Here is a 20423-nt window from a genome sequence, read left to right on the forward strand (position 1 = left end):
AGCAAACCTGCAGTCCAATCCATGAAACAAGTTTGGAGATATGGGTCAGAGCTACTTTGACACTAACAGTTTGAGTTTGCTATTAACAAGTAGCATCTGCTGATATGAAGCATGCCTTGCAAGCAAAATAAAGTTTAAAAAAAAAACCACAGTAGACCCAAGATCAAGAATTGTTGACTTGCAAAAAGCTGGAAAGGGTTATAAAGCAATCTCAAAAGACTTTAGATATTCATCAGCCCACAGTTAGACAAAGGAGACCATTCAGTACTGCAGCTAGTCTCACTATAAGTGGACACCCAGCTAAGATTACTGCAAAGACTCAATGCAGAATCCTCAATGAGGTAAAGAACTATAGAGTAACAGCTCCAGGCTTGAAGCAAATCACTGGAACTGACTAACCTCTGTTCTTCAGTCTACCATATGCAAAAAACACAGAGCAGGCAGGGTGAGGAAGGCAGGACACCATGGGGGAAGATGCTGCTCTCCAAAAAACAAAACAAAAAAACCCACACCCCAACCCACTGTTGCAAGCCTGAAGTTTATCCACAGTGCTACTGGGATAAACATTACTCAACATTACTGACAATTTTTATATTTCTTTTTAATTTCTGATCATGCCTTCATCCTTGTTTTGTTTAGGTTTCTTTAATAAAGCCTTGAGTTTTTTCAAAATTCCTATTTTTGTTACTTCCTTGAACCAAGTCACGTGGCTGGGGGTTCGACCAGGATTGTGGGAGAATCCATTATCTTGGTAGTGGTTCCTAATAAATATTAAAAAATGGTTTTGCAGGTTGCACATGATCAGTCAAGTAATGGTGAAGTAAGAAAAACCTACAGCCACCTACTGAGGCTTTTTTTTTTAACCTCACTTGAAGAGAGAGGTGTCAGCATAACAAAAATATACCACACATCAAGTAACTTGTAAACCTAACCAGATAGTCAAGCCCGTTCTGTTGTACCCAGTTCAAGTAATTGGCCCAAGAAACTGAATCTGACCCAAGAGTTTCTTGGTGAAGCCAAATGGGTTGATGATAATCTAGTCTGTACGCTTAAATTCTTATTACCAAAACAGAAGTTTGCTCTGCTGCATCTGAAAGAAAGAAAGAAAAGAAAGAAAGAAAGAAAGAAAGAAAGAAAGAAAGAAAGAAAGCACAACTTTATTCATCACACACTTGTGAAATTTCCTCTCTGCATTTAACCCATCTGAAGCAGTGAACACACACATGCACACACACATGAGCAATGAGCACACACACATACCCAGAGCAGTGGGCAGCCATGCTAACAGCGTCCAGGGAGCAGTTGGGAGTTCGGTGCCTCACTCAAGGGCACCTCAGCCCAATGCCGTCCCATATTAACCTAACCGCATGTCTTTGGACTGTGGGGGAAACTGGAGCAGACACAGGGAGAACATGCAAACTCCACACAGAAAGGCCCCCAGGCTCGAACCCAGAACCTTCTTGCTGTGAGGCGACCATGCCGCCCCACAACCTGGCCTTAATTTGCAGCAGTAAGTTAGAATGGTGCTGTGGAGGAAGAGAAACCTTAGCATGCTTTGCTAACAAAAACAGAGAAGCCATGAAAACCAAGCAAATTTGTACTCAATGTACAACCCCAATTCCAAAAATGTTGGGATGCTGCGTAAACTGTAAATAAAAAAAGCAATAATTTGCAAATCATGGAAATATTTCATTTAAAATAGCACAAGGACAAATGCTGAAACAGATTTTTTTTTTTAAAAAATACATGCTCATTTTGAATTTGATGTCACAACACGTTTCAGAAAAGTTGGGACAGGGGTGTGTTTACCACCGTGTTGCATCACCTCTACTTTGAACACTCTGTAAACGTTTGGGACCTGAGGAGACCAACTGCTGGAGTTCTGAAAGAGAAATGCCGTCCCATTCTTGCCCGAGACACAGTTTCAGTTGCTCAACAGTTCGGGGTCTCACATCTTTGTTGTACTGAATTCTCTGAATCCTTTAATGATATTATGGACCATAGATGTGAACCACAACTTCTTTGCAGTTTTACACTGAGGAACGTAAAACCAGAATCTCACTGGGCTGCGACAGCCTGCGACTAGTCGGAGACACAACAATTGTGATAAAATGTGTGAATTAACGACAATTTTCACTTGGAATCACACTGAATTGATATTCGCATATTTTATCGCAATTGTTGAGTCTCCAACTAGTCGCAGGCTGTCGCAGCCCAGTCAAATACTGGCTTAAGACTCGTCGTAAGAATAAGCCACTGCGAATTTACATCAGAAACCTGCAGCCAAATCAGCTCCTTTATGAACACTGTGCAGGACTTTAGCTGTTTAAAGAGTTTAAAAGTAAAAGAGGACTCAGCCCCATGACTAAACTTCTCCTTTGAGCCAGTAGCAGCAGGAGTCTGTGGAGATTTTCCTCCAGAGCGCCGTCTGGACCCTCATTTCATTAGAAGAGGTGGAAAGAATCAGGACACAGCAAGAAAAATCCACAGATTCATGACTCCAGAATCTCCACTAGCTGTTAACCGAGCAGCTCAGGTGGGAAGTTTCACATTCACTCACCTTTAGTGATGTTCCACACAGCGCCGGGGAAGGAAGGAAGGAAGCGCGCGCTCACAGGAACATCCGGGCTGAGGGAATAAAGAGACGCCGCTGAGCCACTTTAACAATCCTCAACAGAAATGTGTTCCGTCTCCACTCCTCCAGTCCTCCTCCGCTCCTGCTTCAACACTTGATAGAAAACCTCATGAGGTCAAGGAACGATGTGAATGGTTTATAAGACCCGCCGCGCTGCTGAGGGAATCCGGCTGTGTTCCAATAATCCTTCCTCTGCTCCGGAAGTATCCAAGTGGCAGCAAGAGCCGTTCCAATTCCCTCCACACTGAGGAAAGCTGCTTCTGTGCTGGCTGCACTGTTTAATTATAGGGAAGTTTTATATCTGCAAATGTAGATTTTTCAAAGTTGCTCCAAATTTTGTGGCATTTAAAAATGATTTGAAGGTATAGTTTAAATCTTTTTTTTTTTTAAACCACCACCATTCTGTAAAACAAGAATGTCTTCAGACTCACTGAATTGTTTGACTTTTATACAGTGATCTATAATTTAATTTATTTTTACTAGAGCGGCGGCTACAATTATCGACACCTTAACAATATTTTGGCCATTGCAAAAGTAGAAGTGTCTTTCAGCACGTAAATTGTACATGAATAATTACTCAAACTTCCACTGGAAAAAAATGAGTTGATTCCTGATTACCTAGTGTATCAGATCACATGACACCGTTCCACAATTATCGACATCCAGATGATCTCATCTCATTATCTGTAGCCGCTTTATCCTTCTACAGGGTCGCAGGCGAGCTGGAGCCTATCCCAGCTGACTACGGGCGAAAGGCGGGGTAGTACACCCTGGACAAGTCGCCAGGTCATCACAGGGCTGACACATAGACACAGACAACCATTCACACTCACACCTACGCTCAATTTAGAGTCACCAGTTAACCTAACCTGCATGTCTTTGGACTGTGGGGGAAACCGGAGCACCCGGAGGAAACCCACGCGGACACGGGGAGAACATGCAAACTCCGCACAGAAAGGCCCTCGCCGGCCCCGGGGCTCGAACCCAGGACCTTCTTGCTGTGAGGCGACAGCGCTAACCACTACACCACCGTGCCGCCCGGTATGTGGTATTAAGTTAACAAAACACAGTTTTTATTTAAAATGTTTTACATAGTTATATTTAGTACAAAATATCTTTTATATAAATATATGGATGTCAGTGTTTACGTAAATGAGGAAGTAATTCTAATGTTTGTAAACAAATGAACTGATAATGTTTAACCTGTCAAATCTTTTTGTTCCACTTTCTAAGTATTTTCATAGATCGCATGTTAATAATTCGTTGTTGTTTGTATTAATGAATGTAGATGATGAGTGGACAGGAAGATGAGTGTGAGCAAGCATTCTCAATGTGACAATCATTTCGTTTTAGTTCTGTGACTGGTAACATTTATTCCTTTTTCATTTCAATTCCCACTTTGGTCATGAAGTCATATTTTTCCAGTGTTGTTCACATTTATACAGCTTGCACGAAGCACCACACAGGACAAAGATGTGCTTTTTCTCGTCAATCTTCAGAACATTGTAGTTTCACACAGCAGACCGACATCAATAACATGCGCTATCGCTAGCCTAGTGGAAGTGCAGCCCGATTCTCTGAGCACCAGTTACATTTTCCTACGTCTTCATGAATTCGTTCTCTCTCTCTTTTAAAAATTATTTATTAATAGCTCAAATGTCTAATACAGTGAACCAGCACACAAAATTATACACAAAGGTAGAACATAAAGGGTAAGAAAGGAGGGACAACAATGACAACCAAGCAATGTCAGGGCTTAAGTTACAAAGGCAATAATTTCAGTTTTTTGCAGATATTAACCATTTTTATGGCTTTAGAGTTATTAGAGCAGTAGTTTGGAGGTACTGTTGAAGTTCATTTTCAAAGATGATAAACATGGGTGTTCTTTTATGCATGTAAATTTTGCAAGAATAAGATTGACAAAATCCAAATGATACATTTTTAAATGAAGTTTTTGCAATGTACAGTTGAGGTCAGAAGTTTACATACAGTGACGTCATTTTGGATATGAATGTTCTTGTGTTTTTTCTCTCTCTCTCTCTCTCTCTCTCTCTCTCCCCCCCCCCATCTGTCCCTCTGAGTTACATGTTGATCCTGGGATTGAGATGCTGGCCTCTTCTGCCCCTCGGACCTGCTTGATCCATCCTGGTGCCCTGTGTCTGGTCGGAGTTTTATCGCACCGCTCCTGTGAAGGACGGCCCCATGAGGACAGTTGAGGGTTATACCTGTTAAAACTGTTAATATTATAGTCAGGCTGTCTGTTGTTGCCCAAATGAGGATGGGTTCCCTTTTGAGTCTGGTTCCTCTCGAGGTTTCTTCCTCATGTCGTCTGAGGGAGTTTTTCCTTGCCACCGTCGCCACAGGCTTGCTCATTGGGGATAGATTAGGGATAAAATTAGCTCATGTTTTAAGTCATTCAAATTCTGTAAAGCTGCTTTGCGACAATGTTTATTGTTAAAAGCGCTGTACAAATAAACTTGATTTGATTTGTTATGGCAATGTTTGGCCTTTCAGTGATTTCTCTGAACTGTTCTTTTTCTGTGGCAGAACAATTGTACAGCATACGTCTTTTTAAAAAAAACAAAAAAAAAACCCTAGAATTTGGTGCACAATTTTCTTTGGGTTTTCTGAAATCAATGCATGGTCAAAAGTATACATACAGGGTCAAAAAGTTACATACACTCAGATTATTAATTCAGAGGTGCTGAGATTTCAAAAATGTTATCTTGCCAAGGTCTCTTAACTTCCTATTAGTGATCATGATTGGCTACAGCTGGTAGCTTCTCTGTGCCTTCATAAAAAAGGGTTTGTTTACAGCACTCATTGGATTGATCAACACACAGTAAAATGGGAAAGTCCAAAGAGCTCAGTGCAGATCTGAGAAAGAGGATTGCAGATATACACAACTCAGGAATGTCTCTTAGAGCCATTAACAACTGCAGATCCCAAGATCAGTTCAAACAATTGTATCCAAGTTATTGTGAGGTGTAGTCACTTTGCTTCAAGAAAACCCAAACTGTCACCATCAGCTGAAAGAAAATTGGTTCGGCTGGTCAGGAACAACCTGGGAACCACCATGGCACAGCCCTGCCATGAACTGGAAGCTGATGGATCACTGTCTACAGTTCAGATCACCATAGACTAAGAGGCTGCTATCCAAGAAATAACCCCCTGCTCCAAAATTGACACCTTCAAGCTTAACTAAAAGTTTGCAACTGACCACATACACAAAGAAAAAGCCTTCTGGAGGAAAGCTGTATGGTCAGATGAGACAATGATTGAGTTGTTTGGCTACAATGAGCACCATGTACAGAGGGACACTGTACCAGCTGGTGGTGGTAGGATCATCATGCTTTGGGGCGGTTTTGCTGCCAGTGGAACTGGTTCATTGCACAAAGTGGATGGAATAATGAAGGAGGAGGACAAACTCAGAATTCAACACAAACCATCAGAAACTTGAACAGGATTTGGGACTTGCAACAGGACAATGAACCCAAACACGCATCAGAGCTGGTTGTGGAGGATAAAGCAGGCGAACATTAAGCTTAAAACAAGTCCTGACTTCAACCCTATTGAAAATATATGAACCATGGTTCTAAGTTGAGTCCATATCAAGAAGAAGAAAAAAAAATTAACTGAACTCTAGCAATTCTACCATGAAGAGTCATGAAATATCCAGTCAGAATTCTGCCAGAAGCTTGTCCATGGTAAACAAATATGTTTGGTCAAGGTGAATCTTCTCATCTCATTATCTGTAACCGCTTTATCCTGTTCTATAGGGTCGCAGGCAAGCTGGAGCCTATCCCAGCTGACTATGGGCGAAAGGCGGGGTTCACCCTGGACAAGTCGCCAGGTCATCACAGGGCTGACACATAGACACAGACAACCATTCACACTCACATTCACACCTACGCTCAATTTAGAGTCACCAGTTAACCTAACCTGCATGTCTTTGGACTGTGGGGGAAACCGGAGCACCCGGAGGAAACCCACGCGGACACGGGGAGAACATGCAAACTCCACACAGAAAGGCCCTCGCCGGCCACGGGGCTCGAACCCGGACCTTCTTGCTGTGAGGCGACAGCGCTAACCACTACACCACCGTGCCGCCAAGGTGAATCTTACGAAGAGACATTTTACCCAAATATTAGGTGTGCTGTATGTATAATTTTGACCCTGTGTTGGTTTCAGAAAACCCAAGGAAAATTTAAACTTGTGCACCAAATTCTAGTGTGTTTTTTTTTTAATTAAAGATGTATGCTTTACATTCTGCCACATAAAAAGAACAGTTCAAAGAAAATTACTCAAAGCCCAAATATTGCCATGACATTTGTATCCAAGATGACATTCATAAACCTCTGACCACAACTGTATATACATAACAGGGCATCTGAAAAGACTCCTCAACACAATTACTCCAGAGTCCTCGGCCCTCATTATGAACATTTTATAGCTGGAAAGAAGTTTCAAGTAAAAAATCTCTAGCAGCAGTTAGGCTTTGAAAAACGAATTTAAGCCAATGGAAGAAAAACAAAGGATGGGAGGGAATGAAAGTAGGATTGACAGAGGTATGAAAAGAGGGAGCATGATTGGTGGTATTGCCCAGAACATGTCTAGTAAGTTTGGGGGTATTATTTCAAAAACCAACTAGAGGGGAGCAGTTTGAAAAAAAAATGTCCCATTAAAAGTCAACAGGAAAACAGAGGAATTAAAAAATAAATAAAAAAGGGAAGTGGGTGGAATATTGAACAGCGAACTCATTGCCATCATTTGAATTACAAGACTCAAAGTTTGAACAAAGTTCGTAGTTTAAGTGGGAACAGAGTCATTAATCCTGGAAAAGCAAAAGCAGCAGCCTCAGGATAACAATATAGTGTTTTGCTTTTCAAGCACTTTGATAACATATTCCGGTTTTATGCCAGAATTTCCTTTGACCTCACTTTGAAAAAACATGCATCTTAATTTGCCAAATAGAAACGTCAAGAGCTGATGGCTTTATTAGACCACGCGTGTTTCCTAAATGATTGTGAATCAGTATAAATCTGTCCACAGAGGCAGGACTTCTGTCCTGTATGACTCTGCTGGTGGCTGTGGAAGTCACGCTGCTCACTAAAAAGTTTCTCACACCACATGCAGGGATACGGCCTCTCTCGGGTCAACTCTCTCAGGTAAAGGTCTTCCCACATTGTGAGCAGTGCTACGGTTTCTCTTCCGTGTGGATTCGCTGGTGCCGTTGGAGACTGCTCTGATAAATAAAACTCTTCCCACACTGTTCACAGCAAAAGGGCTTCACTCCTGTGTGGATCCGCTTGTGCTGTTGGAGAGTACTCCCTCGAGTAAAGCTCTTCCCACACTGTGAGCAGTGAAACGGTTTCTCTCCAGTATGGATACGCTTGTGCTGTTTTAGGGTACTCTCCTGAACAAAACTCTTCCCACATTGTGAGCAATAATATGGCTTCACTCCTGTGTGGATGCGCGCATGCTGTTGGAGATTACTACCTCGAGTAAAACTCTTCCCACATTGTGAGCAGTGAAACTGCTTCTCTCCTGTGTGGATATACTTGTGCTGTTTTAGGGTACTCTGATAAGTAAAACTCTTCCCACACTGTCCACAGTGATACGGCTTCTCTCCTGTGTGGGTCCGCTTGTGCCGTTGGAGGGTACCCTGACAAGTAAAACTCTTCCCACACTGTCCACAGCGATACGGCTTCTCTCCTGTGTGAATGCGCTCATGCTGTTGCAGACTACTCTTTTGTATAAAACTCTTCCCACACTGTGAGCAGTAATATGGCCGCTCTCCTGTGTGGATCCGCTTATGCCATTGGAGAGTACCCTGACAAGTAAAACTCTTCCCACACTGTCCACAGCGATATGGTTTCTCTCCTGCGTGGATACGCTTGTGGTGTTGGAGAGTACGCTCATGAACAAAACTCTTCCCACATTGTGAGCAATAATACGGCTTCACTCCGGTGTGGGTGCGTGCATGCTGTTGGAGATGACAACTTCGATTAAAACTCTTCCCACATTGTGAGCAATAATACGGCTTCTCTCCTGTGTGGATACGTGCATGCCGTTGGAGATTAGTACCTCGATTAAAACTCTTCCCACATTGTGAGCAATAATACGGCGTCTCTCCTGTGTGGATGTGCTCGTGCTGTTGGAGAGTAGTCCGATAAGTAAAACTCTTCCCACACTGCCCACAGTGATACGGCTTCTCGCCTGTGTGGATCCGCTCGTGCTGTTGGAGAGTAGTCCGGCAAGTAAAACTCTTCCCACACTGTCCACAGTGATACCCCTTCTCTCCTGTGTGGATACGCTCATGCTGTTGGAGATTAACCCGCTGACTAAAACTCTTCCCACACTGTCCACAGCGATACGGCTTCTCTCCTGTGTGAATCCGCTCGTGCTGTTGGAGACTACTCTGCTGGCTAAAACTTTTCCCACACTGTTCACAGTGATGCGGCTTCTCTCCTGTGTGGGTGCGCTTGTGTCGTTGGAGATGACTGTCACGAGTAAAACTCTTCCCACAATCTGAGCAGCGGTACATCTGGAAAACAAAATCAATCATTCAAGTTGCTTAAATAATTCTTGGTTTTGTCCCCATGTGGCTACAGAACTATTATTGGAAACATCTCCTACAATACTGTAATATGACTTTCCCACCAAATCACACACGTTTTATGGCTATAGCCCCTAAATTTTAGGGATGAACATGCAGACAGAGCTGCTAAATAATAATAATAATAATAATCCTTTAACACTGAGGTCCTGGGCCTGTCAGACACACTGTGGCAGTCTGATAAACCTTGACATTTTTAAGTATTTCATCTAACTAAAAACATCCATGCAAAAGTGACACACATGGTTATATTCTGGACACCCTCAGCAATAATAATATGAGAGTAAAGTGAATGTAATGAAATGTGTTTTTATTTAAATTAAGTGCAAACACAACCTTACAAAAAACTATTTTCAGAGTCTTCAAACCTTGTAAAAAAAAAAAAAAACACTATAAATATATCTGCACAAGACTTTTGAAGTCTGAACCTTGTAAGCATAGGTGTTGGCTACATAAAAGTAAGAACAGCATTCAGAAATGTTCTGTAGTTTCAATACTAATTGTAGAAACTTCAGACTACCTTTGTTTTCTCCAAAGCCAGTTGCCCTTTCAAATGAATATTGATGAGGTAGGTGTAATTCACCTGTAATCCCCCCTCTCCCCGTCACTGTCAATAGTCCATTTGTCAAAGACCCTGGCCCCTGTACCTCCCTGCCCCCCACACCTCTCTGCTTGGAAAGGTACTACAAAGAAAAGAAGCCCTAAAAGCAAAAGCTATCACAGTCACATATTAAATATTCTGGCTTCTTCTAAATCTTATAATAAATATACCCTCTTCAACTGTAAGATACTCAATAAAATGTTCAATAGCTAATGATCATCCCTGGATTGTGTCTCTCTGCTGTCAGTCCTCATCGCAGTCCTCATCTGGATGCCAAGTATCATAACAGTTCCTGTCAGGTTGAAGGCAAAGGAAAATATCACACGTTTTGCACTTCCACAGGGTTTTTGTTTTCCTTCCCTGCAACCTGCAGTACACACAGGCTCTGCGACCATCACCGGCCCTATTCCCATTTGTGTTCAGCTCAATCCCACAAACTGGCTTGTGAGCCTTGCCAACTTTCTTCAGAGGAGCCTTTGGGGCCTCAAAGTTTCTCAGTTGGTATGGAAACAAGTGACCATGTGCACTTGTTTATACCGGTGAAATGGAGCGTGTTCTCACCTCCCCTTGCTACACAATGAGCGAATGAGGACACTGATGTTCCATGCGCTTAACATGTGAATAGCTGATGGGTGTGTCGTTAAGAGGCTGCAGCTGGCTGAAGTACTGAAATTCGTAAGATTTGTTTTTATTCTCTTTACAAAGTGCTAAAGATAAATCTTGTTTTAAATATATATATTTGAAAACTAGAAGATTCAAGGTTTCTAGTGGTGTTACTTGAATGTTTCTAGCACAAAAACTCGCAGAGCTTTAGATGTGTGTTTACTAACAGTCCTAGAAGTCCCCTGTGGGGGGGTTGGTGACCTGAGTGTGTTAAACTAGCAGTTATCAAACCCCTGATTAAAAAAAAGAAAAAAAAAACAACTGACCTTGACCCCTGTCAGCTGTCCAATTATCGGCCAATATCAAACCTCCCTTTTATCTCCAAGATCCTTGAAAAAGCTGTGGCACAGCAGTTATGCTCATATTTACATAGGAATAACATCCATGAAATGTATCAGTCAGGATTTAGACCTCATTATAGCACAGAGACAGCACTGGTTAAAGTAGTAAATGACCTACTACTGGCATCTGATCAGGGCTGTGTCTCGCTGCTTGTGTTGCTTGACCTTAGTGCAGCTTTTGACACCACTGATCATTCCATTCTCCTGGATAGACTAGAAAATGTTGTGGGGGTTAAGGGAACGGCCCTCTCCTGACTCAGTCACTCACTCACTATCCATTAACGTGTTTCCACCAGCCGGCGGGTGTGATGTTGCATGATAGGCTTTCACCCTCATTTTCCATGCTGTTCGGCCCCTTGTGTCATTTGCAGTGAGATTGGTCACCTTTAGGTCATTTGTGATCACTTCGTACCATGTTTTGCATGGCCTACCCCTTCTTTTCCGCCCATCAACCTGGATGTTCCTTATGGTGTTAATACAGCTCTCGGCCCTTTCTACATGTCCAAACCATCGCAGCTGCTTACATCTGATAGCAGATCACGAGGTCAACCATCTCAAGCCTTGCACATAGATCACTCACGCTGGTAACATCATCAGGTTTGACACCACACATCCACTTTAGCATTACCTGCTTGTTTCTCTCTAGCCTTGCCATGTTGATCTTCCTAGGGGCCCAGCACCCCTAACACAGCTACCATACACCCTACCCTGTGTTTGAAATGACAAGCTCTTGCAAGACAGTATAGGCAGCAGCTCCCCGAATCTGCCCCAGGCAGCTCTCACCCTAGCAATTGTGGCAGCCTCACAGCCACTACCGGCACAGATGGCATCTCCTAGCTCTTATCCTCTAGCTCAGTTCTTATTTAGTCATCTCCTGGCTCAGCTCTTATTGGATTTGTCTAAAACATTTAAACTGACTTATTTATATATTCTAGTATTTTGCTAAAGTTACAGTGGATATTAAAAAGAGTACACACCCTGTTAAAATGATCGATTTTTCTGATGTAAAAAAATGAGACCACGATAAACTTTAAAACTTCTCCCACCTTTAATGTGATCTATAACCTGTATAATTCAATTGAAAAACAAGCAAATCTATTCGGGGGAAAAACATAAAAAAAATGTACAATAAGCTGGTTGCATACCTTTAAACTAACACTTTATTGAAGCACCTTTTGATTTAATTACAGCATTCAGTCTTTTTGGGTTCACACCTGCCATCAATTAAAATGACTCTGATTAACCCCAAATAAAGTTCAGACATTTACTCAGTTCCATCTTCCAGCAAAAGCCAGGGTTCACAGAGAACTTACAAAGCATCAAAGGGATCTCATTGTTGAAAGGTATCAGTCAGGAGAAGGGGACAAAAACATTTCCATGCCATTAGATATACCATGGAGCACACTGAAGACAACATGGGACAACAGTGACATTACTGAGAACTGGACGTCCCTCCAAAATTGATGAAAAGACAAGACGAAAACTGGTCAGGGAGGCTGCCGAGAGGCCTACAGCAACACTGAAGGAGCTGCAGGAATTTCTGGCAAGTACTGGTTGTGTACTGCATGGGACAACAATCTCCCGTATTCTCCATATGCCTGGACTATGAGGTAGGGTCAAAGAAAAACATCCAGGCTAAATTCTGCAAAAAAAATACATCAACTCTCCCAAAAGCATGTAGGAGAATGTGTTATGCTCTGATGATTTTGTTCAGATTCAGTGATTCTGGCCACTGGCTTGACCTAATTATCACCAGGTCATTCAATGATGTGGTTCTAGTCTCGCCATGCCCATCTTTGTTTCTTTCTGACCATTGTTTTACCATTACGTCACTTGCTATTCCATCAATCTTAGGGTCTGTAAAAGATCTTGTTTTGCAAGTGTAGGGACATTGACATCATGGCTTTTTGGAGAGATATTGCCAACTCGGAACTGCCAAATCTCGATGATGGTGAGATTGCTGATGGTTATGATCACATTTTGAGCTCAATTCTCGATGCGCATGCTCCTTTTCTTCGTAAGGTCATTGTCAACCGCCCTAGGGCACCTTGGTTCAATAATGAGCTTAGGAAACTGAAGTCTAAATCGGCGAAAGTTGGAAATTAGAATGAGGAAAAGCAACCTTGATTCTGACATCATGGCTTATCGTTTAGCTTGTAATCAATATTGTTTTCGCTTGAATGAAGCAAAAAGAAAATATTACGCTGCTCTAATCGAACACTGTGCAGGGGACTCAAAGAAACTTTTTGGTGTAGTGAATTCTCTCTGCAATGTGCGTATTGATGCTCTTCCGCCTCATGACGATCCACGCCAACTTGCCAATGAATTCATGGAGTTTTTCTGTCGGAAAGTTGCTCTTATCAGAGAAAGTGTTGCCAGCTGTTTAGATTCTGAACCCATCTTTTCTATTCCATCTCTTCAAGAGACTTTATTACAGTTTTCGCCTGTGTCTGAAGTTGTGGTACGTAATGTAATTTCTTCATCTTCAAACGCTTGCTGTGAGCTAGATCCAATTCCCACATGGCTATTGAAGAAATGTCTCGATGTGCTTGCCCCTATCATAACAAGGATGATAAACTCATCTCTGGCTAGCGGTCTTGTTCCTGAACATTGGAAGATTGCACTCATTATACCATTGCTAAAGAAGCTTGGTCTCAAACTTGTACAGTGGTGCTTGAAAGTTTGTGAACCCTTTAGAATTTTCTATATTTCTGCATAAATATGACCTAAAACATCATCAGATTTTCACACAAGTCCTAAAAGTAGATAAAGAGAACCCAGTTAAACAAATGAGACAAAAATATTATGCTTGGTCATTTATTTATTGAGGAAACTGATCCAATATTACATATCTGTGAGTGGCAAAAGTATGTGAACCTCTAGGATTAGCAGTTAATTTGAAGGTGAAATTAGAGTCAGGTGTTTCCAATCAATGGGATGACAATCAAGTGTGAGTGGGCACCCTGTTTTATTTAAAGAACAGGGATCTATCAAAGTCTGATCTTCACAACACATGTTTGTGGAAGTGTATCATGGCACGAACAAAGGAGATTTCTGAGGACCTCAGAAAAAGCATTGTTGATGCTCATCAGGCTGGAAAAGGTTACAAAACCATCTATAAAAAGAGTTTGGACTCCACCAATCCACAGTCAGACAGATTGTGTACAAATGGAGGAAATTCAAGACCATTGTTACCCTCCTCAGGACTGATCGACCAACAAAGATCACTCCAAGAGCAAGGCGTGGAATAGTCAGCAAGGTCACAAAGGACCCCAGGGTAACTTCTAAGCAACCGAAGGCCTCTCTCACATTGGCTAATGTTAATGAGGCCATCATCAGGAGAACACTGAACAACAATGGTGTGCATGGCAGGGTTGCAAGGAGAAAGCCACTGCTCTCCAAAAAGAACATTGCTGCTCATCTGCAGTTTGCTAAAGATCACATGGACAAGCCAGAAGGCTATTGGAAAAATGTTTTGTGGACGGATGAGACCAAAATAGAACTTTTTGGTTTCAATGAGAAGCATTATGTTTGGAGAAAGGAAAACACTGCATTCCAGCATAAGAACCTTATCCCATCTGTGAAACATGGTGGTGGTAGTATCGTGGTTTGGGCCTCTTTTGCTGCATCTGGGCCAGGACGGCTTGTCATCATTGATGGAACAATGAATTCTGAATTATACCAGCGAATTCTAAAGGAAAATGTCAGGACATCTGTCCATGAACTGAATCTCAAGAGAAGGTGGGTCATGCAGCAAGACAATGACCCTAAGCACACAAGTCATTCTACCAAAGAATGGTTAAAGAAGAATAAAGTTAATGTTTTGGAATGGCCAAGTCAAAGTCCTGACCTTAATCCAATCAAAATGTTGTGGAAGGACCTGAAGCGAACAGTTCATGTGAGGAAACCCACTAACATCCCAGAGTTGAAGCTGTTCTGTACGGAGGAACGGGCTAAAATTCCTCCAAGCCGGTGTGCAGGACTGATCAACAGTTACTGGAAACGTTTAGTTGCAGTTATTGCTGCACAAGGGGGTCACACCATTTACTGAAAACAAAGGTTCACATACTTTTGCCACTCACAGATATGTAATATTGGATCATTTTCCTCAATAAATAAATGACCAAGTTTCATATTTTTGTCTCATTTGTTTAACTGGGTTCTCTTTATCTACTTTTAGGACTTGTGTGAAAATCTGATGATGTTTTAGGTCATATTTATGCAGAAATATAGAAAATTCTAAAGGGTTCACAAACTTTCAAGCACCACTGTATATAGTAACTTCCGGCTGGTCAGCAATCTACCCTTTGTATCTAAGATTGCTGAGAAGGTTGTGATTCCTCAGGTTCTTGACCATTGCTTCAAATATGCGCTCCTGCCTAGTAACCAGTCGTCTTACCGTGAGCACCACTCCACTGAAACAGCTTTGCTCAAAGTGCAGAATGATATACTTCTCAGCATGGACAGGCAGGAAGTCACTTTACTCGTTTTGTTAGATCCAAGTGCAGCGTTTGACACTGTCAACCACAGGCTCTTGTCTGATCTGCTAGAGGGTGACTTTGGTATTAATGACTTTGCCCTTTCTTGGATCAAATCATTTCTTAGCGGGAGGAAGCAACGTGTGACCATCAATAAGGACCAGTCTAGGGACTTTTCTCTCCTTAGTGGAGTTCCTCAGGGAAGCTGTTTGGGTCCTTTGTTATTTATTGTGTATGCTTCTTGGTTGTTTCATGTTGTGAAAAATCACCTGCCTTCCATTCAAGGATATGCAGATGACACTCAGCTTTATTTTTTGTTTCGTCCCACATCGTCACCTGCCCAAGATCAAGCCATCCGGGTTATGGAGGAATGTACTGCTGATGTTTACGCTTGGATGAGCCATAACATGTTGATGCTCAACGATGGTAAAACTGAATTTCTTATTATTGGTTCCTGTCAACAACTCAAGAAAAAGTTAACGTTGACTTTGTGCATGTCGGTGCCTCTGAGATTAAGCCAGTCTCTTCTGTATGCAACCTCGGGGTGTGGTTTGACTCGCACATGTCCATGGACGTGCACATTGGTAAAGTCTGCAGTAAAGCCTTTTTCAGGCTTTATAAGATAAGGAAGTTTCTTTCACAAGATGCCACCAAGACCCTTGTTTATGCTTTCGTGATGTCTCATCTTGACTACTGCAATTCCCTGTTCTACGGTGTCTCTCAATAACAACTTAACTGCTTACAGCATGTCCTAAATGCTGCAGCGTGGGTGACTTGTCTTCTCCCACGGTACACCCATATAACTCTGGCGCTCTTCCAACTCCACTGACTCCCTGTGGTTTCACGGATCAAGTTCAAGATCGCACTGATTGTTTTCAAAGCTCGTCAAGGCTCCGCTCCATCCTACATATGTGGAATGTTGGAAAGGAAGCAAACTAACTGCTATAAACTGTGAAGTGTTGGACAACATCATCTCACTCTTCCTCGAACCAAGTGTAAAATATTTGGTGATAGATCTTTTGCGGTTGCTAGCCCAAAAGTGTGGAATAGCCTTCCCCTTGATATGAGGAATTCAGGCAACGTGAACATTTTCAAATCTAAATTAAAGACTTTTTTATTTAAAGAACATTGTTTATTATAAACGTGTAACTCGGATTGTAGGGTTTTTGTATTTTTGGGGGGGGGTTTAAATACTTTTATTTCTTGTAAAGTGCATAAGAATATTTTTTATAAATTATGTGCTCTATAAATTTAATAAATTCAAATTTAATAAATTAAATGAAACCAAGGTTTAACTTTTTGGCCACAATTCCAAAAGGTATGTTTGGCACAAAAACAACACTGCACATCACCAAAAGAACACCATACCCACGGTGAAGCATGGTGGTGGCAGCATCATGTTTTGGGGTTGTTTTTCTTCAGCTGGAACAGGGGCTTTAGTCAAGGTGGAGGGAATTATGAACAGTTCTAAATACCAGTCAGTTTTGGCCCAAAACCTTCAGGTGTCTGCTAGAAAGGTGAAAATGAAGAGGAATTTCATCTTTCAGCATGACAATGACCCCAAAAAGTTTTGGAATGGCCCCGCCTGAGCCCCGACCTAAATCCAGTTGAAAATCTGTGTGGTGACCTGAAGAGGGCTGTGCACAAGAGATGCCCTCGCAATCTGACAGATTTGGAGCGCTTTTGCAAGGAAGAGTGGGCAAATATCGCCAAGTCTCAATGTGGCAGGCTGATAGACTCCGACCCAAAAAGACTGAATGCTGTAATTAAATCAAAAGGTGTTTCAACAAAGTATTAGTTTAAGGGTGTGCACACTTATGCAACCAGTTTATTGTATGTTTTTCTTCCCAACAGATTTGTTTTTCAATTGAATTGTACAGGTTATAGGTCACACTAAAGGTAAGAAAGGTTTTGAAATTATTTATCGTGGTCTCATTTTTTTTTACATCAGAAAAACCGATCATTTCAACGGGGTGTGTGCAGTTTTTATATCCACTGTATATTGATTGACAGTGTGATCGGTTTTCTCCTGCTTGGAGTGTAGAATTTTTTTAAATAATTAAGGTGCAATATGAGAAAGTAACTAACTGCCACTCTGATAAGTGTCATTTATATCTCCCTGTGGCAGTGGGGGCGTGGTCAAGTGCCGGTCTGTGACAGGAGGGCGGAGTCAGGGAAGGTAAGTGGCAGAATCACTACACCTGACTGCAATTAACCTGTTTGTGCGTGTCTTCCCAGTGACCGCGCCCTATTTAGGGAGGGAGAGCAGAGGATCTCTCCCGAACCAGACACCTGATGTGTGTGCATGCGTGTCTGGCTGCGTGTGTGTTTGAGAGACCACTGAAAAGTGTAAAAATAAAACGATTGTTGAACCTGATCTCTGTCCTGCCGTCCTCTGTGCTCCACCCCTTCATAAGAACTGTTACACTCCCATTTGCATATTTCTTTATACACATATATTTATTGTTTACTACATATTTATTCAACTTCCAACTTCCCTCACCAATACAATAAATAATCAGCCATCTGTATTCCTAAAATAGCCTTTGTCTTTGTTGAAGGGACCTTTATTAATTAATGGGTGGCATACTAATTAATATACACATTCAGTAAGTTAGTGTACCTTATTTACTTAACTATGCTCTCAAGAGTATTGACAAGAAAACAAGGAGACATCTACCTTTCAAAGAACTCAGGCCTTTGCCTTGAACAGACTTGGAGGTAAACAGGCGTTACATATTTGGAGGCACCACTGGGATCGTTTTTAAAATTTCTACTTTATTAGCTTATATTCTTAATATAAACCTACTCATTGCTGTATATCATTGGTCTAAAATATAAAGTTCCCCTCTTCTTTAATACAATAAATAGCAATAGGGCTGAAACAGTTAGCAACTTATTGTCTCAGGACCTACTATTGACCTTTAAAGCACTGAATGGTCTCGCGCCACAGTACCTGAGTGAACTTCCGGTCCTTTATAACCCACCACGTCTACTTAGATCAAAAGGTGCAGGCTATCTGCTGGTACCTCATATAGTGAAGGCTACATCAGGGGGCAGAGCCTTTTCTTACAAAGCCCCACAGTTATGGAACAGCCTTCCAAGTAGTGTTCGGGAATCAGACACGGTCTCAGTGTTCAAGTCTCGGCTGAAAACATATCTGTTTAGTCAAGTCTTTTATTAATAGTGTTTATGAGGTAAAGGTGTAGATCTGGAGGGTCCTCAGACAGAGTGTTTTGGTAAACTGGGATGTATGGATGCTGTCAGTCCCCCACTCACTTGCTCACTCGAGTTTGTTGATGGTGTAGGGACTGGCTGCTTTATGTCCCGGGGCTCCCTCATACCCGAGTTACCTTCTGGCTCTCCCCTTTTAATTATGCGGTCATAGTTAGTTTTGCCGGATTCCCTGCTTGGACTCAACGCAAAACGTATACTGTTCTTACTCATCAGGTGACATTGGGCATACCTAACAACCTGCCCCCCCCCCCAAGTTACATGTCAATCCTGAGACTAAGAGGCTGAACTAGAGGTCTGCGCGGGACAGAATTTTCAGTCCCACTCCCGCCCGCATTGTGCAGTCCCGCTCCTGCAAAGAATTATGATTTTCAGGCCCACTCCCACCCGCAAATCCCGCATGATGCAGACGTTCGCATTATTTCTCACGAAAGTTCTGGTCATTGGCTTGGGGAATTAAACATGCTGAGCTCTCCACTGACTGATCCTTCACCGAGCGCACGGAGCGAGGGTGCGCATTGCCAGGTGGCATGCACAGCTGAGGCTTTATAGAGATACCCAACACACCTACCAACATCTACAGTGGATATTAACAATATTGTACATTGCACATAGCTTATACGTCACTCCTCACATTTACAGGGGTGATAGCGTTCCGGCGCGCCGTGGCTGGGGGAAAAAAAAAAAAATCTAGTTCGCCCATTGTCCTGTGTCATTCTGAGACGCGCAGATAGACAGTAAAGGGAATTCCGAATTCCCTTTACTGTCTATCTGCGCATCTCAGAATGACACAGGACAATGGGCGAACTAGATTTTTTTTTTTTCCCCAGCCACGGCGCGCCGGAAATCCGGCGTGGCGCGCCGGAACGCTATCACCCCTGCATTTACATTCTAGGAAATACAAGTAGGCCTATAAGAAATTAATATAATTTAAAGACACAGCGTGATGGTGCCCCGCCCCCTACTTTGAGTGGATTTGAGCATAAATATCTACAGCTCACGTTCAGGGATGCGTTTCCAAAACAACCAACCACGAGTGAGAACGACTTCCACGAGTGAGAACGACCTCCAAATGTCTGATTTCAGGACTCTTGACTTTTTAACGGTAAATGTACCTCTTTTTAAAGCAGCACTTGCTTCTGAAGCACTGTGAGCTTCACTAGAGGAGCTCTGCTCTTCTGCCATGATCGGAGATCTCAAACACAGAAGAGCGGAAATCAATCGGAAACGAACGCGAGATTAGACCACATCCGCAAATTTAGGCATCTTAAAATGTTTTTATGAATGCCAAATAAAATATCCAGCACAAATTATATATGATAGACATAAATTAATAATTTATAAATTTTATTTTAAACATGTTTTTAGTTAGCAGGACTGCAGCTTATCACCTCTCCCGCCCGCTCCCGCATTGTGCACTCCCCCTCCTGCTCGCGCCCGCAATGAGCTTTCAAAATTTGTCCCGCACCGCACTGCTTTGCGTCGGGTCCCGCAGGTCCCGCGGGACTCCCGCGGGAGTGCAGGGCTCTAGGCTGAACCTCTTCTGCTCCTCGGACCTGCCTGATCCATCCTGGTGCCCTACTTCTGGCTGGACTCTCATCACATCGCTCCTGTGGAGGACGGCCCCATATGGACAGTTGAAAGTCGCACTTGGAAGACGCTCTGGACTCTTACAGTAATGCTTTTATGGCTCAGGACTACGGTTGACTTGCTAACTTTAGGACTGCAGTTGTCATGAACAGTTTTGCACTCAAGTTTCCATCAATGAACAGTTTAACATCAGTAAAACAGACTTCATATTAAAACTGTTAAAACGTTCTGTTATCACCCAAATGAGGATGGGTTCCCTTTT

General features: G+C 42.4%; 1 protein-coding gene across 1 annotated transcript in view; it reads right to left on the minus strand.

Annotated features, from left to right (window-relative positions):
* Nucleotides 1–20423, minus strand: part of LOC132870519 (zinc finger protein 850-like) — a 101099-nt gene that overhangs the window by 1665 nt on the left and 79011 nt on the right. Inside the window, exon 5 of the mRNA XM_060904187.1 lies at nt 7857–9180. Coding sequence (XP_060760170.1) covers nt 7857–9180 — 1324 coding nt within the window. The remainder of the gene's footprint in view (nt 1–7856; nt 9181–20423) is intronic.

This window comes from Neoarius graeffei, chromosome 22, assembly GCF_027579695.1.
Source record: "Neoarius graeffei isolate fNeoGra1 chromosome 22, fNeoGra1.pri, whole genome shotgun sequence".
Lineage (NCBI taxonomy): Eukaryota > Metazoa > Chordata > Actinopteri > Siluriformes > Ariidae > Neoarius > Neoarius graeffei.